Source organism: Dipodomys merriami, unplaced genomic scaffold (genome assembly GCF_024711535.1).
Source record: "Dipodomys merriami isolate MVZ:Mamm:240054 unplaced genomic scaffold, mDipMer1.0.p SCAF_1, whole genome shotgun sequence".
NCBI lineage: Eukaryota > Metazoa > Chordata > Mammalia > Rodentia > Heteromyidae > Dipodomys > Dipodomys merriami.
Window position 1 is genome coordinate 41,549,795 of NW_027202270.1, and position 26,209 is coordinate 41,576,003.

Consider the following 26,209-nt stretch of genomic DNA (forward strand, 5'->3'; position numbering starts at 1 on the left):
CAACTTCTTCATTCCCACCCCTTGCCCCCCCAAGTTGTAAAGTTCGTTTTCAACATAGTATCTTGTATATCTCGTTACAATGGGTCATCCTATAACCTTATTTCAGCATTTCGTTATTTCCCTTCCCCTCCCCAAATTAGAAAAACATATTCAAGATTCAGGGCACCGGAATCAAATACAGTGAAAACAGGGGTTATACCATGGGGGAAGAACATACAAAAGAAACAAAAAAAATCACATGGTACATTATAAGTACATTAAAAACTGCAAGAGGGCTGGGAAGGTAGCTCAGTGATAGAGTGCTTGTCTTGCATGTATGAGGCCCCAAGTTTAATCCTCAGCACCACATAAGCAGAAAAAGCTGGAAGTGGCGCTGTGGCTCAAGTGGAAGAGCACTAGCCTTGAGCTGAAGAGCTGAGGGACAGTGCCCAGGCCCAGAGTTCAGGCCCCATGACCTACCAAAAAAAAACAAACAAAGATAAAACCACCTATCTGTGCAGTATTTTCACAAATAAATAAAATAAAATAAAAACCACTTGTGTTTCTATCTTGGGGTTCATTTTTGCTTAGCATCATCTTATATGGTCATAATGTACATAGCTTTTGAGCTTTTCTGCTTATCCCAGACATCTACGAGTTATTGCAAATAAGGGAACCATGGGACCTATGTTTCTTTGGGCCTGGTTTACTTCACTTAATATAATTTTTTCCAAGTCTTTCCATTTCCTAACAAATGGGGCGACGTCATTCTTTCTGATGGAGGCATAGAATTCCATTGTGTGTGTGTGTGTGTGTGTGTGTGTGTGTATCTGTATCACATTTTCTTCATCCATTCATCTACTGAGGGGCATCTGGGTTGGTTCCATGTCTTAGTTATGGTAAATAATGCTGCAATAAGCAGAATTATGCTGGTAGCTTTAGTATAGCCTTGTTTGTGATCGTTTGGGTAAATGCCCAAAAGTGGGATTGCTGGGTCATAGGGGAGTCTTTTGAGGGACCTCCATAATAATTTCTTGATTGGTGAAATAAAGACCAGTTTCATCTATGTAGAAATTAGCTGTCACATAATTTTTGAAACATCAGACTTTAATGAAAGGCAGATTTAAAACATCACTGAAATAAGCTCTACAATTGAACTGCCAAATTTCAAACTATATATATATATATATATATATATATATGTATATATATATATATGTATATATAAATGTGTGGTACTAGAGTTTGAACTCAGAGCTTCTTGGTTGTTTAGCTTGCTTCACTAGCACTCTACTACTTGAGCCAGGCCTCTAGCCTTGCTTTTTTTGATGGTAATTGTACAGATCAAGTCTTGAAAAACTTTTCTGCCTGGACTGACTTTATACCTTGGTCCTCAAAACCTCACCTTCCTCAGTAGCTCTAATTACAAGCATGAGTCACCAGCATCCAGCTAAAGTAATCTTTTCCCAAAAATTAAATGATGATACTATCCTTTTAAAACTCATTTAGCACATCATTTATAAAACATACTTTTAAAATATGAAGAAGTAAAATACTTCTTGAGAAGTATTTTAAGGGGCTAGGAATGTGGCTTAGTAGTAGAGTGCTTTATGCATGACGCCCTGGGTTCAATTCCTCAGTACCACATAAACAGAAGAAAGCCAGAAGTGGCATTATGGCTTAAGTGGTAGAATGTTCACCTTGAGCAAAAGAGACTCAGTGACAGTGTCCAGGCCCTGAGTTCAAGCTGCAGGACTGTCAAAAAAAGTTTTTTAAAATAGATTCACAAAAAAAAAAAAAAGGAAAGTTGCTGGAAACCTAAAGGTCCATAAGGGATGAACAGAAAAAATTATAAATTAAAAACTATAAATTATTGTGTTTACATAGAATTTCTTATAAAAGAGAAAGAAGTGTATATTGCATCATGGATGAACTTCAAAACTTTAGAATTGGTGAGAGGAGCCAGAAGAAAACAAGGTAGTTGCACAACACTATGAATGTTCTAAATGCCACTTTAAAGTAATTGTGTTTGTTAGTGAATTTTACGTATTTTTAAATGTAGTGTAATTTTTAATTAAGTGTTTATAGAGAGATAAATGTACAGATGTGCAGAGGGTATAGAAATGATTCCCAGCATATACATAGAATTTTATGAATGACATGTACAGGACATGAACAATGGTAAGCTTAGGATTGATAAACATAGTTTATTTTTTTTTTGGGGTCCGGTTGTGGGGCCTGAACTCTGGGCCTGGGCGCTGTCCCTCAGCTCCAGCTCAAGGCTAGCGCTCTACCACTTGAGCCACAGCGCCACTTCCGGCTTTTTTTTTTTTTTTACTTATGTGGTGCTGAGGAATCGAACCCAGGGCCTCATGCATGCAAGGCAAGCACTCTACCACTGGGCCACCTTCCCAGCCCCAATAAACATAGTTTATTAAGAAAAGGGACATTAACTTTGACATTCTGCATTTGCTTCAAGTCAATATATGGTTTTTTACATTTTGTCATTTTTAAGTGAAATATTGTAGTTTTCAGAATGTAAAGAATTAACATAGAATAGATGTAGAGAGCAAAAATTTCTTCCAAACTGCCAACAGCAAAACCATCAACTGTGAAGAACAGAGTGACTTGTAATGAAACTTGAATATCTAAGAAATAATTAAACTCCATTTGAAACTTTAGTCAATTCTGTATTTCCTTAATAATCCTTCATATGATTATAAGCTTAGCAACTCAATGTAATTACCTATATACACTTAAAGGTTACTCACATACAATTAAAGGTTCAACAAGTGTTGGGATATAATAGTTTGTATTTCACCAAGTAGATTTTTTATTTTAAAGAAAATAATCATTATTCAACCTCATTGCCCCATTTACTACATTAATAAAACTTAAATAAAATTTGGAAGATTCTTGTGGCTTTTACTTTTAAAACTTTGGAGCATGCTCAAGTAAAGTGCCTGGATAGGAAGCATGAGACACTGAATTCATTATGCTGGGAGAGGAGGGGCAGCAGGGAAGGGATGGCATATTCTTTTAAATACTTTCAAGTCCCTTACACCATTTCATCTTCAGAATGACCCAGAAGATAAAGAACATATTCTGCAAGTACTAAGTCACAAGTAGCAGATAGTACAACTAGGAGTGATTTGGAGTCTGAATCAATTAAAGCACTTTACAATAATCCACAGAAAGGCTGGGAATGAATGAAGCTCTGGGTTTGATTCCTCAGTACCACATAGCAGAAAAAGCCATAGGTGGCGCTGTGGCTCAAGTGGTAGAGTATTAATCTTGAGCAAAAGAAGCTCAGGGACAGTGGCCAGATCCTGAGTTCAAGCCCCAGGACTGGGGCACCCAAACAAAAATTCAGAGTAAATGATAGAGGGATAAATACTTATTTTATTGTCAATATTAAATCTGTTTATAGCTAACATCCCCTCAGATTTATTTTGGCTTAAGCAAAAAGAATAAAACCTTTCTATTTTTACTTAATATCTGTATATATTGGTCTTCACGTAATATTTGTTATATAGCAATATCTCCTTTTGCCTGCCTTCTGACCTTTATAGAAAATTTCATAATTAAAATCATGACTTATGCAATCACATTATCCAAGTATTAATGTAGTTATATTTTACAAAATATGTTCTTTGTGAATTGTATATGAGACAGTTCTTGAATTTATTGAAAGTGTTTTTTAATAAATGACTTAGAAATCAGTTGATTTTAGCCTCTTCTGACTATTCTGTTATAAGGTTTATTTGCATGATCATGTTGTTTCAACCTCTGCTTACCTGGTCTTGACTACCACAGTTAGACATTACAGTTAGCCCATTCAAGCTCTATTAAATTCTCTTCCCTCAAGGCTTGGCCTATCTCATGCCTCACCTATACTCCAACTGTGTTTGTATTGTAGTGTTATAGTCCCAGTTCTTTGCCAGAAACTATGTCTCATTTTCTACTTTTAATCTAGAGATAATACTTTTAAAATCAGTCATTAAGGAGCAATTGTTTGTACTGCAAAGTATATCTAATTTGCATCTTTTCATTCACTTTTGAGCTCAGAACCATCATTAAGAATATCTGTTAAGGGCTGGGAAGGTGGCTCAGTGGTACAGTGCTTGTCTCCCATGCATGAGGCCCTGGGTTCAATTCCTCAGCACCACATAAACAGAAGAAGCCAGAAGTGGGTGCTGTGGCTCAAATGGTAGAGTGCTAGCCTTGAGCTGAAGAGCTGAGGGACAGCACCAAAGCCCAGAGTTCAAGCCCCATGATGGGGCGGGGGAATATCTGTTAGCATTTCAAAACGTGTAGATTACATTGATATAAAAGATGGGACTGAGTTTGTAATGCATATACCTTGAAATTAATGGTTTTTTTTCTATCCTTTCTGTCATGCACAAGGTGCCTGAAAAAAATGGGTTATTTGAATTTTGTATAAATATAAGTTAAAGCATATTTACTTACTGTGTCTTTGAAATACATGTAAATTTATATTAACATGTGTATATATGTATATGGTGAGTGTATATATATACATAATTACATAGGCACACATAGGTTTTACTTTAATTTCTCCTTTTTTCCCATTGATTACTCCAAGTATAACTCCAGTTAAAATTCTATGTGCATAAATATATATTGCAGTAAGAATAAAGTGCCTATCTCTTCAGTCCTTAGTGTTCATTACCCATTATGAGATCTTCACATTTGTTTAGTTGTTAATGGACCAGGTAATTTAATTAGATCAACAACCACATTGCCACCTGGTAAATTTGGGATACAGACATTGGTGTCCTATTCATCAATTTCAAACCTGTATTAAAGAATTTGAATGGATTTGTTTTTATTTGAGTGCATAGGAATGTTAAGTTTTTTTTATTACAGTTGGTTGCTTGGTTGCTTGGTTGCTTGGCTGCTTGGCTGCTTGGCTGCTTGCTTGCTTGCTTGCTTGCTTGCTTGCTTGAGATTTTGAGACAGGGTTTTGCTGTGTAGCCCAGGCTGGCTTCAGACTCAATGATCCTGCTATTTCAGGCTTCCTAAGTGCTTGGATTACAGGTATTTGTGGCCAGCAATATTTCTTTTTTAATCCTCATAGAATGCTTAAATCATATATTATCAATCAGCTCATAATTACTTTTGTTAAGTTTATCGCATACTGCATTTTGTTTCATAGTTTGGTTTGTGATGAATGCTTGTGTAGCATATTTAAGAGAGGAGACAGTGATCATTTTAAAATTTTTGTACCTTAGGTGATTACATAGTCTGTGCCAATTTTCCTTTCATAACTGAGAATACTAACAGTATAACCATAGTAGTGGTAGTGGTGGTATAAATAATGAAATTAAAATTTCAGACTAATAACATTTAATGCTACTTTATTTCACCTCTTTGGTAGTTTGCATTGCCTGAATATTGAAATACTGTTTTAACTAAAATGTAACTATTTCGCTTATCCTAGACTTTGTACTGTGCTCCAGGGATACTTAGAGAATGATACTCTGTGTCCTCAAGAAATTCCCAATCTAGTATGTGGAGCAAACTGGTATACCAAAAATTGTAATCTAGATTGATATGTACTGAATCAAATAACTTTTTCCTAAATATGTATATGTCTGGGGTAACAGAGAATGGAGGCCTAACTTCTTGAGGCACATTGTTAGTGTTTTAGTGTGGCTAAGGACTAGTGATTTGAAAGATCAATGAATTGAAAACAATATGGACATATTTACCAAATTTTTAAAGATAATGGGCAGTGGTTTATGTCTATAGTCTAGATACTTACAAGGATCACAGTTCTACTCAAAAAGTTTTTGAGAACCTATCTCAGCTAAAAAGCTGGGTGTGATAGTCCACACCTGTCATTTCAACTACAAAGGCTTAGATAGGTTCATGTTCCAAGATGACAGGCAAAAATAGGGGATGCTACTTTTAACTAAAACAAAATGAACTGGAGCTGTGGCTCAAGTGAAACAGCATCTGCTTAGCAGCTGCAAGACCCTGATATCAAGCCCCAGTATTGTATGTGTGTGTATATATATATATAATATATTAGTGGTAAGTATGTGTGTATATGCCCACGTACACATTCTTAACTAAAAGTATCTACCCCCATTTCATATTATAGCAGTTAATGAGAGAAGCATAGACATCAGTGTCAAAATCAGGTTGATAAAGTGGGAAGTAGGGGAGCTTGGTAATTTGTTTTTAACATACTATTTTTAACATAGTTTCTCATCGGTTGTGTCAGTAATAGGTATATTGGCAGTATTGACACCAGTAGTTGGAGTATTACATTGAAATTAGTTTTCTAAATAATTGCTTGTCTTTTAAAACAAAAGTCCCTTATTTTACCTTTGTGCTTTGATCACTATTCACCTATTCTTAACTACAATATTCTAAATAAATAAAATTTAACCCGTTTTTAGGGCTTGGAGTTACTATACATTCAGGGTTTTTTCTGTGCTTTAGTAGAATACTGTATTTCATTGTTGTTGGAGTGTGATGTATTATTTGATCAGCTTTGAGATTGTTTGATTTTTATTCTTTTGATGTTTATGTTTCTGTCACTTAAGGAGACCCAGTGAGGCTAGTCTGCTAAACTATTTTGCATTTACCTTTCTGGTTGAGATCTGATGGCAAGTGGCATGTCTAAGCTTTTATCTATAGTTGTTTACATATATTCTGATTAGTTTGAAGTTCATTGGTGAAATCTAAATAGTTAAAGTAAATAGAAAAGTCCAAATGAGTAGCAAATCTTATAAGTAAAAATTATTTTTAAATGTTACCAGATTACAAAATTCACTTTATTTCCAGCCCTAACTCTTGCTTATTGATAATTATTACTGATTTATACGTTTTTAATACTTGGAACTTTTATATAGAACTTAAAAATGAATGCATCCCAAACAAACGTCCAAGTATTCATTCCATTGTAAAGAATAGAAGAAATTAGTCTTGACTTTTAATTTATACTTAAATTCAAGTGTATGTAAAATTGCCAAAATCAAAGATGGCTAAGTCTTTTGCTTCTGGTACAGTATACAACACAATGTCTTGCAATGAATTTTAGATGTCCCTGATTCTTTGTTACTGAATTTTCCCTTGTGGAGCATTCCCTTACTTCTGGGAAACTAGAAACTTGCTAAATTGAATTCCTGGGTTGAAGTTTTAATTTTCAGGTAGATGGAATCAGTAAAAATTCATCTTGACTCTGATGACTTTTTCAGCTTTTCATTAATCAAAAGAGCATGTAACATGTAAAGATAAGAAATACCTTAACAAGGGCTAGGAAAGTGGCTTAGCAGTAGAGTGCTTGCCTAGCATGCATGAAGCCCTGGGTTCTATTCCTCAGTACCACATGAACAGAAAAAGCTGGAAGTGGTGCTGTGGCTCAAGTGGTAGAGTGCTAGCCTTGAGCACAGAAAAGCTCACTGACAGTGCCCAGGCCCTGAGCTCAAGCTCCAGGAACGGCAAAAAAATAATAAAGTAATACCTTAAGCAGATAACTTATAATATATAAGGAGTCACAAAGCAATGGTAATGTAAAACCTTTGAAACACGCTACCCATTATAGCATTATCTTATTTAATATTTTTATCCAAATTGCAGTTTTTGTATAAATACCAACTTATAAAAACTGATATATACTGATTAGATATTAAATATTCTATGAAAGATGTACAATTTTTGTGTCTAAATCCTTGGCTTGTTTTAAATAGTAAAAAAAATACATTTAGTCTAATGCTGGTAAGGTATATGAGTTGTTTCTTCTCTAGAGCGAAGTCACCCTGCTGAGAAATGAAGTGGCACAGCTGAAACAGCTTCTTCTGGCTCATAAAGATTGCCCTGTAACCGCCATGCAGAAGAAATCTGGCTATCATAGTGAGTAATGTTCCATTACCTACAGCCTTAGGCTACATCAGTGAAATACTGCCAGAGTGAGCAGAGGCACCATTAAAAAAAAAAAAAAAGTGGCTACTGCAGTTCTAATATTTAAGATTAAATATCAGAATTGCTGCACAGTAACAGAATGGAGTGAGTATGGTAGACTTTACAGAATCTCAAGTTTTTGAGTATGGGATAGAAATAGAGTTTTTAAAATCTAGAGGGTTTTTTAATTTTCTTTTTTCTAATCACTAGGATTACTAAGAATTTTAAATACATTGTGAAGTACTGATTATATTTTGTTTATCCTCAATGAATAAACCTATCCTAGATTGACAAGGAAAAATACTACTTCCTTTTTAGTCCTCATTCAGTGATGGTGAAGTTTTCTTTTTAATTAGCTATCTTTAGTTACCAAAAATATAATACCCACTTGCCATATTGTGTCCTTTGCTCTCTCTCAGCTAATACAGCATTACATAGTATTTTTTTTATTTTTTTATTTTTATTCATGACAATATTTTTATTGTCATGAAACTTTATGTGGAACTGTCTCATAATTTTTAGTCATAAAAATTATCTATTTACGCATTTCTTCCCAAATGTTTTCCCCCAAAAAATGAAGTTTTTGTTTCAGTATTTCACTGATTGTGTTTTTTCCTTTCTGTAATGTCTTCCTTTTGTGTTCCTTTCTGTAATATCCTCCTTTTTTTGATAAGATGCACAATGTTGGAACCAGCTGTTACTCCTGAACAAATGGCCAATTTTGTCCATTGTATACAAATCTGTAACAAATGACAGTTAGGAATGCATTAGGCAACATTCATAATATATAACCCACAGCTTTTGCTTTAATGATTTAGTGGTATTTCAGGATATTTGTAAATGTGAAGATGGTTTATACCATATGTATCCACTTTGTTTTAATTTGCTAGTGTCAGTAATTCAAAAGAAAGAAACATTTTCTAGTGGATACAAACAGTTCCTCAGGTGTTCACGATAAAACTTAATGGCTGCCATCTTTACTTGTAGTCATTGTAAGCAGTTTCATCAGAATGAGCAATATTTTTTAATTTAAAAGATTCAGTAGATTTAGCAACTCTCGGTGGCCATATATATTTAAAGCACTGATTTTTGTCAGTTTTGAGTATACAAATACTAGTTATTTGATATCTCATCTTTTTGACAGGACAAGGGAACACATTGTAGAGCAAATTGGAACCATATAGAAATATGTTTGGGATTTATATTAACAATGATTGCTGCAGGGATGAGGCAATTATGATTCCCATTTGACTTAACAACGTAATTTCCTGTAGAAGCAACTGAGTTTAGCATTATGCATAAATAATTTCCTTCAACAAGAAAACTGTCTTGAATTTTGATAGTTTAAAAGGAATGTTTCTATAAACTGGAAGAAAACTCTTATCTCAAGCTGCATTTAATTTGAAATATCTATTATTTTTAATCTTTGACCATTAATTGGATAATCCCAATAGTTTTAACTGTTATCCAGACAGTACATATTCAGTAAATGCAAGCTAATTGTTCATTTTAGCAGCAATTTTATAAAAATATTTTAAGTAGGACTGGGAATGTGACTTAATGGTAGAGTGCTTGCCTAGCATGCATGAAGTTCTGGGTTCAATTCCTCAGTACCACATAAACAGAAAAAGCCAGAAGTGTCGCTGTGACTCAAGTGGTAGAGCACTAGCCTTGAGCAAAAGAAGCTCAGGGACAATGCCCAGACCCAGAGTCCAAGCCCCAGGATTGGCAAAAAAAATATGTTTCATTTATTTATTTAGACATGCAAGTGTATTTGCTGTTAATTACTGAAAAAATCTAGATTAATCTAGATTAATAACTTATTAGTAGCCGGGCGCCGGTGGCTCACGCCTGTAATCCTAGCTACTCAGGAGGCTGAGATCTGAGGATCGCGGTTCAAAGCCAGCCCGGGCAGGAGAGACCATGAGACTCCTATCTCCAATAAACCACCAGAAAACCGGAAGTGGCGCTGTAGCTCAAGTGGTAGAGCGCTTGCCTTGAGCTGAAGAGCTGAGGGACAGCACCCAGGCCCAGAGTTCAAGCCCCACAACCGCCAAAAAAAAAAAAAATAACTTATTAGTGAATATATGCTAGCTTTTGACAATAAAAGAAATGGGTAAATTTTACTTATTTGTTTGTTAAGTAGGTTCCTACCTAGTCATTTAGCTGAATTAACTGAAGTAAATTAATTTTCTTCACTTCTTATGAGATAATTGAAACTTAAAGTAATTTTAGAAACTTAAAGTAATCTTAATTTATAAATTTATACTGTTTGAAATTTGACTTCTAATCTGTTAAATGAATAAATTTCCAAGAAATTACCAGATTTCATATTCTTAATCATATTTTAGCATGTAACACTTGTTGGTGAGCTATACTGCTACTAAAGCCTTCAAAACGTGTGAAAGAGCCGGGTGCTGGTGGCTCCTGCCTATAATAATAGCTACTCAGGAGGCTGAGATCTGAGGATCGAGGTTCAAAGCCAGACAGGGCAGGAAAGTTTGTGAGACTCTATCGCCACTTAACCACCAGAAAACCAGAAGTGGTGCTGTGGTTCAATTGGTAGAGCGCTCACCTTGAGCTGAAGAACTCAGGGACAATGCCCAGGCTCAGAGTTCAAGCCCCACAACTGACCAAAAAAAAAAAAAAAGTGTGAAAGAAAACTAAGCTTAAGTAGAAAGTAAAGAATATTACAGACTTGCAGGTAAAAATGACAGTACTAAGTCACAGCTCTAAGGTGTTAGTTTTAACACCATGCAGCCCAGTTTCAATTCTGAAAGTCCTGTACCACACAGTAGGAAACAACTCACTAATGGGAAAACAACAACTATCAGTCACCTCAAATACTAAGTAATATAAAACCTGAATAAAAATAGTAATAAAGTTTTAGTATTTAACTTTCATTAGGAAGTGATCTTACTGCCATGAGTTTATATTCCCTAGATTTGAACATACATAATCAAAGTTATATTATTCTCTCTATAATTATAAATGCAAAAAAAAGCTTCATGGTCCCTAACTACTAATGATTTCATTATTTGAAATACATGTGAGTATGGGTAGGAAATTGACTTGTCATACATCTGGTTTCTTTTAGATTAAATAGATGTATTTTAAGCTAAAAGTGGTTCTTTGAATGTATTATGACATCTTTTGTGTGCTTCTGATTCTACTGGTAATTTTTCTCCCCTCGCTTTCTAGAACAAAGCAAATATAAATATGTCACATCACAAAGGTAATTTATATGAATAAATTATGATTACATAATTCATAAGTGACCACGATGGTTTGTACTGCCACTGTTCACCTCACCCTTTAAAAAAAGCAGCCTAAAAGTTAATGGTATCAATGCAATTAATTTTCCGTGAGTATATTTTATTAATAAAATAACTATTTAAAGTTCATTATCTCTATACTCTGGGCCTTTGCTGAAGAATCAAAACATGGCTAACAGTCTTAAATGTGCTTCATTTGCATAAGGACTAAGTTGAGCTCAAGGCAGTTGAAACTCACCATTGAAGGAAGTGTTCTCTGCCTTGTTTTATGCCTGCCCTGTGAAGACAGAGCCAACAGCAAGACAAGTCTGTGTCCATAGAACTTAATGAGATGGTGCCTCTCTTTCATGACTTCACTCATATGTATCAATACTTCTTACTCAAAGCCAATTAAAAGGAAAAAGAATACACATACTTATTTGAAACATCTTTACTTTTTCCCTAGGGTCATTTTAAATTTATTTTGCAAGGTTAACACACAGGAGACTTCCTTATACTGGCTTAGTTAACTGGGGCTTCTGTAATTGATTATTGTGAATTTACTGATTTAGGGAGAAAGAGACCCTTTCAAAATTGATTATGTGACACATCCTACAGCATCTCCGTTCTGCTTTGAGCAGTCCTAAAACTAGCTACCAAGCTCAAACTCTTTTCCTTCTTTTATTACAGTGTAGACATGTCCTCCTATATAATCTGTTCAATCTATTTTCAGTGAACCTCAGTGCCTATTAATATTACTACAAATGATTACTTTTTCCCTTAAAAAAAGAAAAATTTGCTTAATTATGAAAGTCTGCAGATAGTACTTTTTCATTATATTTACTACTTATTTTGAGCTATTGTCTCCAGAATATATTTATACTTTATACTCTGCATCCCAACTGGCATCTTTGTGAAAGCTGATATATCTCTAGGATTTAGCATTCAGAAAAGGTCAGCTTGTTCTATTGAAGAATAGTAGTGTAATAAACAAATAGTACTGTCTTTGTTTTCTCTTCAGCTGAACTGTCATTGCCTGTTTACTTTTCTTTGAACATGTAACTGTTGTATTGGCTATTTAACTGGTTTATAAGTGTTTGTCAATACTCATTATTGCTTAATTGTATTTTTTCTGTTTTGTGTAATCTTTAAGGATATGATATGATTTAAGGATATGATATGATTTAAAGATAAGATTTTAAAAATCCTATCTCAGGATCTGGTTTGATCCAAAGAAACAGTTCTGCATTTATAGCATATTATAGAAGAGGCGAGATTTCATCACACTAATATATTCTATAGCATATTATAGAAGAGGTGAGATTTCATCACACTAACATATTTTAAAAACTGCTTGCACAGGTACATAGATGGGTCAGAATTCAGTAAAAACAACTTGTATTTCAGAAAAACACTCAAAATGGGGAATTCTATTTGAGCTTAAGTTTTGCCTATTAGATAACTTATACTTCTAGCTTCTATAATTACATATCATAAAATAAGTTTGTTATTGTTGAATTTTTTAAGATACAGTCTAAGAAAAATAAATAAAACTAAAACTTTTTTTTTTTTTTTTTTGGTCGGCCGTGGGGCTTGAACTCTGGGCCAGGGCGCTGTCCCTCAGCTCTTCAGCTCAAGGCAAGCGCTCTACCACTTGAGCTACAGCGCCACTTCCGGTTTTCTAGTGGTTTATTGGAGATAGGAGTCTCACGGTCTCTCCTGCCCGGGCTGGCTTTGAACCGCGATCCTCAGATCTCAGCCTCCTGAGTAGCTAGGATTACAGGCGTGAGCCACCAGCACTCGGCTCAAAACTAAAATTTTTTTTAAATTAAAGAAAGGGTGCTGTAGCTCAAAGTGGTAGAGCGCTAGCCTTGAGCAAAAAAGCTCAAAGACAACACTCAGGCCCTGAGTTCAAACCCCATGATTGGGACAGTGGGACATGGGGGAGTCTGTGTAGCTTCAGCTGACCTGGAACTCTCTGGGCTGGGCCCAAATTTGTGTTCCTCCTGCCTGTGCCTTCTAAATGCTGGGATAAATACAAATTATTAATGTTAAGTGAAAAAAAGTCAGGCTCAAAAGAATATGTTTGATATGGTAATGTTTTTATAATGTTTAAAAGTAAAGCAGCTAGACAATGATGGCTCACACCTGAAATCCTAGCTGCTGAGATGAGGATTATGGTTCCTGACCAGCCCAGGCAAAAAAAGCCTTGAAACTCTTCTCCAGTTAATGAGCAAAAAGCCAAAAGTAGAGATATGGCTCAAGTGGTAGAACTCCAGCTTGGAGCACAAAAACAAGCAAGAGTAAGAGGTGCTAATTGTGGCATGTACACATTCACACAGAAATAAAACTAAACTACATATATATTTGGATATGTATCATATTAAATCTACAAAGACGGGGCTGGTTGAAGAAATGTCAGAATAGTGATTTCTGTTACAAGGACACAGTCCTACAAGGAGCAGTATCATTGTATCTAGGATTTACGAATATTATGAATATTTGTGTTACATTAACAAATTTCCAATAAATAAACTATTGAGTTATAGTCTTCTAAAATAAGGAAAATGGCAGCAATTTGTTACTCGGTTCTGAATATTGTAGATTTATTTTCATAAATACTTAGAATGCCCTTTCCTAAATATCCTTACAGTTGCAATATCTAGAGTTTTGTGTAGATTTTTATTTGAATCCTTATTAATTCATGCAGTTTTAGCAGCTGGTGGCATTTAGACTCTTAACTATTGCTTATTCTCATGTGTATGCATTATTAGAATCAGGTGTTGTAATCATCCATGGCTGCAGGAAACAAAGTCAGCCAGAATAAATAGTTTTGGAAAATGCAGAATACTTTGAAAATATATAAGACCCATTTTGTTTTTGCATGTAGTTATAAATTCTTTTTTATGTTTAGTAAGAATAACATGAAGGCAAAACAGAGTAGTTTTGTTAAATATGTTGCTCAATAAATGTTTGATTATATTCATAAGAAGCTATCTCCTATATTCCTTCCTCATTTTCTTTAACACTGTTTAGCAAATATTTATTCAGCTCTATTCTGGGAGGTACTGAGCACCCAGATGTTCCCCTATGCATGGTTATTCCTTTGTTTGACCTATTTCAAATACAATTGCCTGCTTCATGACTTATACTCAATTACTCAGGTACGCAATTTTTTGTAACACCTTCTAACTTTTTACTCTATATATTGACTCAATTGGTACTTTTTTTACTTTATGAAAATGAATAGTTTTTCTCTTTTCCACTTAGCTGCTGATAAAGATGATAGTTCAGAAGACCTTTCAGTACCAAGTAGTCCACATGCAGAAGCTATACAGCACAGTTCTGTCAGCACATCCAATGGAGTCAGTTCAACCTCAAAGGCAGAAGCTGTGGCCACTTCAGTCCTCTCCCAGATGGCGGACCAGAGTACAGAGCCTGCACTTTCTCAGATCGTCATGGCTCCTTCCTCCCAGTCACAGCCCTCGGGAAGTTGATTAAAAATCTGCAGTACAACAATTCCAGATATTCATTAGTGACTTCAAGGAAAAAAAATCAAGGAAAGACCAGTTTCCATTTATGCGAAATCTGTGGTTGTAAATTTTTTTTTTTACTTGAAATTAAATTTGGCTCTAAAGTTGGTGTAGCAACAGTAGATGATCAGACTGAACAGCAGTTTTTAGTCTCTGAAAAAAAGACTGATTTTGTTTTTCTTTTTTATAATGTTAGATTTATTATTTTTTCTGTGCTCAATGTGTAAATTTCATCATAATTCATTGTGGTTTGTTTCACTTTTAATTTGATGGTTTTAATAAATGGGGGTGTTACTGAATCTCTCTTCCCACTTCCATTTCTTTTGCCCACCCTTAACCCTCAACTGTGATGGTAGTGTTGTTATCATTTATACCAAAGTTCTGCATTGTCCCTATTGGCTTTGCAATGTGAACAAAGTCGTAAAGCACTAGGCAAGAGAAAGATAGAAATTTGATTTTAATCATTTTGCCTTTTATTTTGCACATTATTGCAAAAGGAAGAATATTAGAGAACACTTTTTTTTAAGTGAATGAGAACATAGTAAAAGTGCTTTTATGCACACTGTTTAATCAAAGTCATTCATAATATTGCATTTTTTAAAAGACTTTAAGTAGACAAAAATTGTGGAATCTTCAACATTTCAAAAATGACTTTATTTTTTAAGTCTTAAGCTCAGTATTTTAAACCTATGTTTTGAGGCTGAAAATATGAAATTATGTAATATACGATACAGGGTTATCAGATATCTAGTAATTTTTGAAATTAGCTCTTGTTATTTTTTGAGGGGGTTGGTGGGGGGTTTTTGGTTGTTGTTTCATTTTGTTTTTCCAGATTTCAGGTTACAAACTGAGAAGTTTGTGCATAATCAAGTATGGTATGGTTGCCAGAAAAGCCTAAAATTACTACTTAGAAATTTTCGGACTGTTTACCCCCATTGTCTTGTACTTGCGAGCTAACTTGTACTGATTCTTGTGAAAGCACTGTCATCTTTTAGTAGCAGATTTTGATAATGTTTCTTGTGGGGAAAAAAATCAGTATCTTATCTTTAGAACAATGTAATTATAAAGTGGAAGTATGAATGAGTGAGAGTGTATGTGTGTTTGTGCGTGTGTGTCTTTCAATAGTTTAAGCCAGCAATCTTTGCTTGAATGTTTAACAATGCCTTCTGTGTGATGCTGGCCAATATGATTGCAGTTTAAAATGTCATTACTGTGCAGGCTTGGATAACTAACATTCCATGATGTAGCTTGTTTCTGATGAGATGATTGTAGGTACACTTTCCTCATTATCCAGTCATCTGTGGGATACTGAGTTTTCTAATGTGCCATTATCTATTTTTATTCTGCAATTATGTTCAAGATACAGTACAATATTTTAAATGGACTAAATTGTTAAACACAAAAATTTAACAGTAGTAAGTGTGCGTAAGAAACCTTTGTAAAATAGTTGAGTCTTATCCAGTAGTAACTTCTGGCATTCAAGCAGGATTCCATTATGTAAATATCTGTAATGCATTTATAATAAGTTGTGCAGTTTGTTCTGCATCCATACCACATTATTTGCTAAAGTCTCCGTGCCATCTCCTAATGAGACTGACATTTTAAAAGCCTGTGTGGAATATACTTGGTAATTCAAGAGAATATCCCACCTGCCTAAGTTCCAAACTGGGAAAGATGCAAATTATACAAATGACATTTCAGGATTTTTAAGTATGAGGATAATAGGAATTTTTTTATTGTTTGGCTTGTTACAATTGAAAAAAAAATTTAGTTGGTAATTCTAACTTTATTTGTAACTGATTTCCTAGCTTTAATCAATTTTTAATCCTGATTTTGCCATAGTTATGCTAAGGAGTTGATCTTAAAGGCACAAAATACAAGAAAACAAAATTCTTCAAGAAGGCTATTTTTTATTATAATTCAGCCTCAATTTTCACTCTCCTAAATCCTTCATTGCATTTTTCTTTCATCTTATTATTTATGCAAATTCAAGTTCTTTGTTAACAGAATTCTTGCAACTGTAAAATAAAAGTACATAGATGTAAGAAGTCATGTAAACGGTTAATGAGCTTACCAAGGTTAGCAAAACTTTCATTGTAAATCTGTCTGTACTCAACAAATAAAAATCATTATTAGTTGTATAAACACAAATTCCATTTGACTTCCAGGATGTCACACTACTTCTGTACCTAGCATTTTGAGTCCTTATATTTGCAATGTTACACAAACTGTACTATTTTCTTTTTGTGCAGTTTGCATGAGTAAACCATCAGAGAATAAATTCTATCTTTAAATTATGTTCATAATCTGCTTGTTTTTACATGTCTTTTATAGTGTTATCTGTAATGATTTTTCTTTTCCTGTAAAAATCATGAGACGCTTTCTTCTTTGCATTTCTGTGGCCAAATTCATTCCCTCTGGAAGATCTTTTAACTGCATTGTGTTCAGATCTTGTTCCTTTTGTCTTATTCACTTCAATTCCCATTCATAACAGTGAACTTTTAACTCCCCAGCCTGGGACACTTCCTGGATTTCAATCTCATACTCACCTGCCCACTACCTCCAACATTCTAGTTTTTTTTAAATGAGAGTTTGAATCAGCTGGGAAATAATTGCTGTGTTCAAAAATTCTGTTTCAAGGAACATCTTAAATGCAAATTACCAAAGATAGAAGCAGGGAAAAGCATTATAATCATGACAAGGAAACTGATAGAAGTGAGAGTAGTATATAGTCTTCTTAGAGTGCTGCTGCTAGAACCCAGTCGTGGCTTAAGCCTGTAAGCCCAGTGATTTGGGAAGTATAGATAAAGGGGTTTCAATCCAAGGCCATCCCAAGATAAAAAGAGCCTCAGAAGTACAATGGCTGGGTGCAGTGCAGAGCGCCTGTCATCTTCAGTGACATGGGGAAGCAAAAGTAGGGAGGCTAAAGCCAAGGTCAGGCCAGAGAAAAAGTAAGACCTTATCTTCAAAATTACCAAGGTAATAAAAGAGCTAGAGGCATAGCTCTAAGTGGCCCAACAAGTATGAGGCCCTGAGTTCAATCACTCGTACCACCAAGAAAGAAAAGCCATGAACATTTGAGGAAAGAACAGGCAAACAACTTGCCTGTTGCTGAACACGTGGCTTGATTACTATGATAGACTCAAGATACACTGTGCATATGTTTTTGTGTTGTAGGTCCTAAGGGCAGTCTTAACACTTTGCTTCTGTGAACATCCAAGTCCCTACCCCCCCGCCATACACACACATATACACATGTATATTACTAATAATTGGAAGGTCTATAAGTTTAAAGAAATTATATACTAGACAAGAAACCGTATAACTTAAGTTACCTCCAAATTATTCTGTGGTCAGGATAACCTAGAGATAACAGATTTTTTTTTTTTCTTGAATTTAGGGCCTGGGCACTGTCAGTGCTTTTATCATCTGAGCTACAGCTCTGCTTCGGCTTTTTTGTGTGTGACTTTCCTGCCCAGGCTGACTGAACAGCGATTCAAGATCACAGGAGTGAGCCACTGGTGCCCAGCTGGAAATAGCAGATTTTAAAACTTAAGTCCTTCCAACCAACCACCAAAAAGCCACAAGTGGAGTTGTGGCTCAAGTAGTATAACACTAGCCTTGAGCAAAAGCTCTGAGTCCGAGTACCAGAACTGGCACAAACACACAAAAATAATTAGCTTAGATTTTTCCTATGTCTTGGCCCAGGTAGTAACATGGAAAGACTTTATTAGATACCTATTGTGCCTATTTGTGCCAAAATGTTAAATTCTACAGTAAAAATAAAGACCAGGACTCTCCCTTTGAGTGGGATCCATTTGGAAAGACGCCATAGTTACTACACTTCTCACAGGAAAATAATTATAGTCTAGCAACTTAGAAAACAGGTTTTCTTAGTTTAGAAAACTTGGAGATGGGGGCTGGGAAGGTGGCTCAGTGGTAGAGTGCTTGCCTTGCATGCTCGAGGCCCTGGGTTCGATTCCTTAGCACCACATAAGCAAAAAGAAAAAAGCCAGAAGTGGCGCTGTGGCTTAAGTGGTAGAGCGCTAGCCTTGAGCTGAAGAGCTGAGGGACAGAGTTCAGGCCCCACAACCGGACCCAAAAAAAAAAAAAAAACTTGGAGATAACTCTTAGATTTAGGACTTCTGAAATTATGAGTAAAATTTGGATAAAAGAAAACATAAGGCCAAAGTTTGGATTTTTAAAAATGTGTTACATTCGATAGGACAGATGGGGAAGCAAGCATTTTAGTGAAGAAAAATGAAGTTGTATAGAGGCCTTGAAAGCATTTTAGATTAGATATATGGTGGGCCATTGATTTTTTCAGAAAAGGGCAATGAGAAAATTAGTGTTTAAGTAACAGACAATGCATGGCCTCCATGGAAACCAGCTAACAACTTGTTACAGTATGTCAAGTTCCAATCAAGATGCTTCAGTCAGTGTGGACTGTCAGAGAAAATGCCATCCGGCATCCATTTGGGGAAAAGAGTTGAGTACAGAACGAAAGGAAATTTCTTACAGTCTGGAAGTTAAGAATTCTATATATAGTGCAGTTACAGATTGCTCTTACCTTACATGTGCAAGGCTCCTGATTTCCTTCCCCAGCACTGCAAAAATAAAAACAGGTGTGGTGTATGAAGGTTTAATTGAATTGCTACTTAATTTAGCAAATAAGGAAATCTTTCATGATCTTTAGCAACATTTTTAGTGGGTAATGATTGGTACTAGTGACAATATCTTCAAATACTTAAATTTTAGTTCCCATATAGAGATGGGAGAAAAGTTTAGGAAGCATGGAGTTTCTGAATTTGGAACTCCACTTTGACATCAAACTGACACTCTAGAAAAGTCACACCCACAAAGAAATACAAAAGGAAGCCTATCTGTCCTTGCCTATGTTTTATAGAAAGTCTGTCCTGTTTAAAAAAAAAAAAAAGTGGATCTCCATCCCCACTATCCTGTGCAGTTGAGCTTCATATGTGCACTAACCATATGGTCTGGGAATCCATTCTGGAAAATTAACATGTCATAACATGTTCATGTAAGAAAATGTCAATGAAACTATATATAGATAGATGGATAGATATATCTATATGTACATCTCCTCAGATCTCAACCTCCTGAATAGCTAGGATTCCAGAATGAGCCACTGGTACCCAGCGAAACAGTATTTTTACAATTAATATATACTAATACAATAATATACCAAGTACAGGGCTGGGATGTAGCTCAGTGGCAAAGCGCTTGCCTAGCAAGTGCAACGTCCTGGGTTCGATCCCCAGTACCAAAAAAGAAAAGACAAAAAAAAATACAGTTAAAAAAAAATAATATACCAAGTACAACCATCTGTATAAGTGAACATTTGCACAATCCCATTACAGTGTCAGCAAAATATGTATCTATATATGAATATATATAGGTATATAGGTATATCTATATATGAATATATATATAGATATATACCCCACTAAAAATTGGGAAATTTTAGAAAGAAAAGTCCACAGTAAATATGAAAAAACTAAATATTTCTTTTAAGTTGATTATCTCAGGTATTTAGTTACAGTGATGGAAAGCTGACAGGTAGCAATCAGATTTTTGTTGGTTATAAGTGACACTCATAAGCATTTGAGTCATTGTATAACTATGCTTATGTTTTTATTGTAAAGACACTGTACAAAGGGGTTAGTTAGTTACTTGAGTAAAGTAATGTATACATTTCCTATCGAGCATTTTACCCACTCCTCTGTTTTTCCCTTAGCATCCCTTCCCTCCGAGCCTCCCCAACTTCTCCCTCCCCTCTATGCTTTTATGTTTCTTGGATAATTACCTGGGATTGGGAATCCTGGGTTATGTGACAATTGTGTATTCATAAGAAACTGATCGATTGTTTTCCTAAATGCACCATTTTTGCATTCCTACCAGCAACATTCCAGTGGTTAAATTTTTATTTATGATTTTTAAACTCCTGAAGATAAACTCATGAAGATGATTGGTTTTTAGTTTTCGAACAAGGGGTTTGAGTATACGTGTAGAGTTGGCTATGAAAATCAATTGACAAGTATTTACTATTTTATAAGAGTTTGTGAGTTATTTCTAAAACACAATGTGGGAAGTATTCCCAGTGGATTGGGCATGACTGAGCTGGGATTTGAGGCATGGAGGCCGCTGGAGTGTGCTACTCCTGAGCCCTGTAGACTGAGAAGGTGAGAAGAGGAAGGGTCATCCGGGAAGAGCCCTGGGCCTCTATGAAGGTAAAGTTTTCTTGCTAGTTTTTTGTTTTGTTCTTGGATGTGGGGTAGTCTGGGATTTGAATTGGTTTTTTTTGTTTAGTTTTTTTCCCTGCGTGGTATCCTCCACCACTTTCATCCTTCTTTATTCCAGGGCCTACAGCAAAGTCTCATTAGGTTTTTTTGTTTGTTTGAGCCAGTCCTATGGCCTGGACTGTCCCTAAACTTTTTTGCTCAGCTAGTGCACCACCACTTGAACCACAACTCCACTTCCAGCTTTTGTGTGTGTGTGGGGGGGGGGAGAAACTAATTGGAGATAAGAATCTCATGGGCTTTCTAACTTGGGCTGGCTTCCAACTGCAATCCTCAGATCTCAGGCTCCTGAGAAGCTAGGATGACAGGTGTGAGCCACTCACACCTGGTTTAATTAGGTCTTTTTAAGTTTTCTTAACTGGTCTCAGCTCTCCCTGGGTATGAGAGGGGGGGTCAAGACAGTGCACAGAGGGCAACCATAGCTGGAGAACACAGTTCACCTTCAGGCTAAAGTGCCAGAGACACTCAGAGGCCTCTGGCTTCTTAGTGCCCGTACCTCTTGATACTTTCTTCAGATGCCATATCCATGTATGCTAACCAACAAGAGCCTATGTGCTCTAAATAGTCAGCAGTCTCTACAGTCACGTGACCAAAGAGGCTTCAGATTCACAGTTCACCGGCAGCTGGCCTCCCTGCTCTAAGAGGTAAAGACCAGAGGCCAAGAGCTCTCTCTACAGCCAGATTTTGTACTAGTGATGTTTGTGGTAGAAGTTAAATGTTGATTTAGAAGAGTTCTTTATGCAAAGCAGCTAGGGGACACAGAGAAGGAAAAGCCTCCCTAAAACTTGCATCCTCATCAAAGAAGCCCTGGGGTGAAGTCTTTGGTTTGTTTCTTATCAACTGCTCCCAAACCATCCACTCCTCCAACTTCCACTGGTGGGATGTGAATGATTGTACGGGTGGAGTAGGTAAGCAGTTAGTACACGTGGGAGTGCAGGAGGTCATTTTCTTTGCTGACTCCTTTAGTTTCCAGCTTTGTCTCCTGGAGATCAAGAAGGGACTGAGTTCAAGTTGAGTTGTCATGGTGCTCCAGACAGAGACAGTGGGAACTGGGGATCTGAGAACCTAAACAACAGACAATGGCCGCTCACTTGGCTTCAGGAAATTAACTCTGGGCTGGTGGAAGGCTTTGGGGGTCCCTACTCTGTGTCCCCCTCTCCACCCTTCACATCACAAAGTGCTGCATGTGTCCAGAATTCTGAGAACAACTGAGATGGATGGCACTTCCCTTTTGGGTATGAATCAAGTTTGAACTAAGGCCTAGATTCTAGAGTGGCAGAAAAAAAGAATGCAAGGGGTGAGAAAGCTTTTGAACCCAACCAGACCCTGAAAGTTGTATCCAAGCCAAACCTCACCAAAATGTTCAGAGGAGCTCAGAGTTCCTGCTTAATAAATACCCTACAGACATTATGGTGGCTGGAAAATTAGCTTCATGTCTGGCTTGCTGGAACCCAGCAGGAAAAGGATGCCACATTTTAATTAGCATCCACCCTTCGTGTTTTGCCTTCTTGTGGATATCCCCTTCCTTTCCATATCCCATCACAAATTGAAGTAGTATAAATAAGACTCTCATCAGAGACAGCCAGGGTATTAGTCCCTTTCCAGCCTCTGGAGTAATAAGAGCAAATAAATCTGTTTTCTTTGTAAAATATCAGGTATTCTGTGCTAGTAGTAGTAGATTTGGAGTTTACACCCAGGTTGAACATAGAAGGAAAGGAAGGCTTTGAGTTATCACCTAAAATTCTGCCTTGCATCTGTAATGAGGGGCAATAGTTATTTTACTGAAAGAGTTGTTACTTTAGCCAAGAATGCTCTCCTAAGTGATCCATAATTAAGTAGTTTGTTTAGTTTAGTGAAGGGATTTTACTAATAAACTTGTAACAGAATTAATATGGCAAGGGCTGGGAAGGTGGCTCAGTGGTAGAGCGCTTGCCTTGCATGCCTGAGGCCCTGGGTTCGATTCCTCAGCACCACATAAGCAAAAAGAAAAAAGCCGGAAGTGGCGCTGTGGCTCAAGTGGTAGAGCGCTAGCCTTGAGCTGAAGAGCTGAGGGACAGCGCCCAGGCCCAGAGTACAGGCCTCACGACCGGACCCAAAAAAAAAAAAAAAGAATTAATATGGCTAGCATAGGAGTAGTAGAAACTATTAAAGGTTAAACTATTTAAAAGGCAAGTATCTTCTGTTAAAAAGAAAGGAGGGAAGGAAGAGAGAGAGAGAAAAGAAAAGAAAGAGAATTTGACTCAGGCCCTGGTTGCTCACAACTATAACCCTAGCTCTTCAAGAGGCCAAAATCTGGAGGGTTATCCTAGCAGGGTAGAAACTATAACCAACAAAATGCCAGAATGAAGGTCTGGCTCAAGTAGTAGAGGCCCAAGTGTAAGCAAGGAAGTGAAGTGAGAGTACCAAGTTCTGAGTTCACGCCCTGATAGTGGCCCCAAAATAAATGACTTTTTTCTGTTTAGTATTTCAAATGAATAATAAATTAAATATTCATACTTTTCTGATGGGAGATTTGTCTTTTACATCATTGTATTCCCCTGGTCTTTCTAGAGAAAGAAAAGCAAGGCTAGAGATATGGTTCAAGCAGTAATATATATGCCTGATGCCTGCCCAGCAAGTACAAAGTCTTGAATTCCAATCTTCATACCACCAAAAGAAAGAGAAACACACATTTCCATCTCACTTACTGACAGAACAAGATAAACAACTTGAAAAGGCTGACTAGAAAACTGAAGGGAGTCAGAAGATTAAAAGACAAAAATGCAGCCAGTTGTATGTTTACTTTTCAGAGTATTTCCTTCCAAAACAGAAAGGAAAAAGAAACTTTTATATTGAATTAGTTGAACAAAACACCACCTAGTGGTAGTTGAAACTTCTTTTAAATGAAGAAAATATTTGTTTCTTGCAGAAATTTTGTGGTCAATTTCACTCTCAGTTATTTTACCAGGTCACTGTTATTTGGGGGTTGTTGGTTATGGTGTTTTGGCTACCACTGTAAATAACTGGTGCTTATTTCTTTACATGTGGATGCCAATACCATATAGCTAGCCAGTAGGATTCATACAGGCTCAACTTCAAAGTCTCCAGAACATTTTCCCCAGATTTGACATTTTCAGAATGAGGCCCACAGAACCCTTATCTGTGTAGCCTGAGAGTCATCTCCACTCTTTTTGTTTTGCTTGTACAAGGGCTTGAACTCAGAGCCTCTGCTGGTATTCTATCATTTGACCCACAACTCCAGTCTAGCTTCTTTGCTAGTTACTTAAAGATAGCATCTCATGGAGTTTTCTCCTCAGGCTGGCTTTGTACAGCAATCCTTCAGATATCAGCTTCTTGAGTAGCTGGCACATTGCTCATCTCCACTCTTACAAAATTTATAGCTAGGTTCTCAGCTCCCTGAAGAAGGTGGCTCTGCCATCCTATTGCACAGAGAAAAGATATATCATGAGATGGGCCCCCACCTCAGCTTTATGCTCCTAAATTTGTACGCTAACCTGTACCTGCACCTGCACCTCACCTACCTTCTCTTGTTCCTTCCTCTTAGGTGGAAGAGGTTTGTTCTTCTACTGAAGAAGCTAGAGCCCAGTGCTTCCATCTGAGGCTGGGCATTCCCCAGGCCTCTTTAGGATACTCTGTGGGCCCCTTTCACAGAGCCCCAGACCTCTCCACCTTCCTCTTTGCCTTCCTCCTGACTCATTTCTATCTTAGAAAAACTAGTTTGTGGGCTGGGAGGTTGGCTCAGTGGTAGAGTGCTGGCCTTGCATGCATGAGGCCCTGTGTTTTATTCCTCAGCTCCATATAAGCAGAAAAAGCTGGAAGTGGCGCTGTGGCTCAAGTGGTAGAATGGTAGCCTTGAGCTGAAGAGCTGAGGGACACTGCCCAGGCCCAGAGTTCAGGCCCCACAACCAACAAAAAAAAGAAAGAAAGAAAGAAAGAAAGAAAAACTGGTTTGTCTCTCCCAGCCTAGGAGCAGACCAACCTCAAACTTACACAGTGACTCCTTCTACCTTTAGTCCTATTGTCTTTAACATCCAGGTTTTAAAAAATGTTTGTACTTGCTGTTCCCAATCCTTCCTACCCCATAATGGGGTTTGAACTCAGAGCCTGTAAGTTTGCTAGTCAGGCTCTTTTTCCCTTGAACCACACTCATACCCCTTTTTGCTTTGGTTATTTTTCAGGTAGGGTTATCTAACCTTTATCTATACTCTTCCACTTGGCATTGCTAAGATTCCTGATGACTTTCAAATTTCCAAATCTAATAAGCATTTTATGTATTTATTGCATTTGGTACATTGGAAATATACCAAATGCAAATGTTTCATTTTTGGCTTAAATTTGAATTTACTACCAAAAGTTTCATTGTGCAACAAAATAATTCAAGTAGTCTTTCTACCACAAGGCAGAGAGGCAGATTCTCATGACTTCTTCATATTAGGTTAAAAAAAAATTGCAAGCAAAGAGTCAATCAGAATTGTTTTTTGTTTTTTATTAAACTCTGGCACCTCCATCCTTGTGGTTATCAGTGCATATGCAGTTCTTTCATGAAGCCCATTAGCTATGTCAGTGCATTTATTCCCTTCTCTTAGAAAATTATTTTTTATTATCTTTGAATAGTTGTACAAAGGATTTACCATTACAATGCATGAATACGATGCATCTGGATCAATGGGCCCCTGTAAAGGTATTTCATACCTTTGGCATTCCCTTCTTTTTAAGACAACCACTTCTTTTCTTTTCTTTTCTTTTCTTTTTTGCCAGTTCTGTGGCTTGACCTCAGGACCTGGGCAATGTTCCTGAGGTTCTTTTACTCAAGACTAGCACTCTAACACTTGAACCACAGGCCCACTTTGGGCTTTTTCTGTGGCACTGAGGAATCAAACCCAGGGCTTCATGCATGCTAGGCAAGCTTTCTACTGCTAAACCACATTCCCAGCCCTCTTCTTTTGATTTATAGGTCACTATACTCTCCCATTTTTCTTCTACCTGCCTTAGTCTCCTTATCTTGTATTCCCAAAGTAACTTTTAAGGTCTTTCTCCTCCTCCCCCTCCTGCTCTTCTTCCTCATCTTCTTCCTCTTTCCCCCTCCTCCTTGTGCCTTTTTCCTTCTTCCTCTTCCTCTCATCTTTCTTCCTCTTCTTCCTTCTTCTCTCTTCCCTCTTCCTCCTCCTCTGCTTTCCTCTTCTTCTCT

General features: G+C 36.7%; 1 protein-coding gene across 2 annotated transcripts in view; it reads left to right on the top strand.

The window, feature by feature from the left end:
• The window catches only part of Atf2 (activating transcription factor 2), an 81,269-nt gene extending 64,262 nt beyond the window's left edge, over nt 1–17,007 (top strand). For both annotated transcript variants that reach the window (XM_070020572.1, XM_070020581.1), the window contains 2 exons: nt 7,761–7,866; nt 14,439–17,007. In XM_070020572.1, the coding sequence (XP_069876673.1) occupies nt 7,761–7,866; nt 14,439–14,665 (333 nt within the window). In that variant the 3' untranslated portion in view covers nt 14,666–17,007. The remainder of the gene's footprint in view (nt 1–7,760; nt 7,867–14,438) is intronic.
• The last annotated feature ends 9,202 nt before the right edge of the window (nt 17,008–26,209 follow it).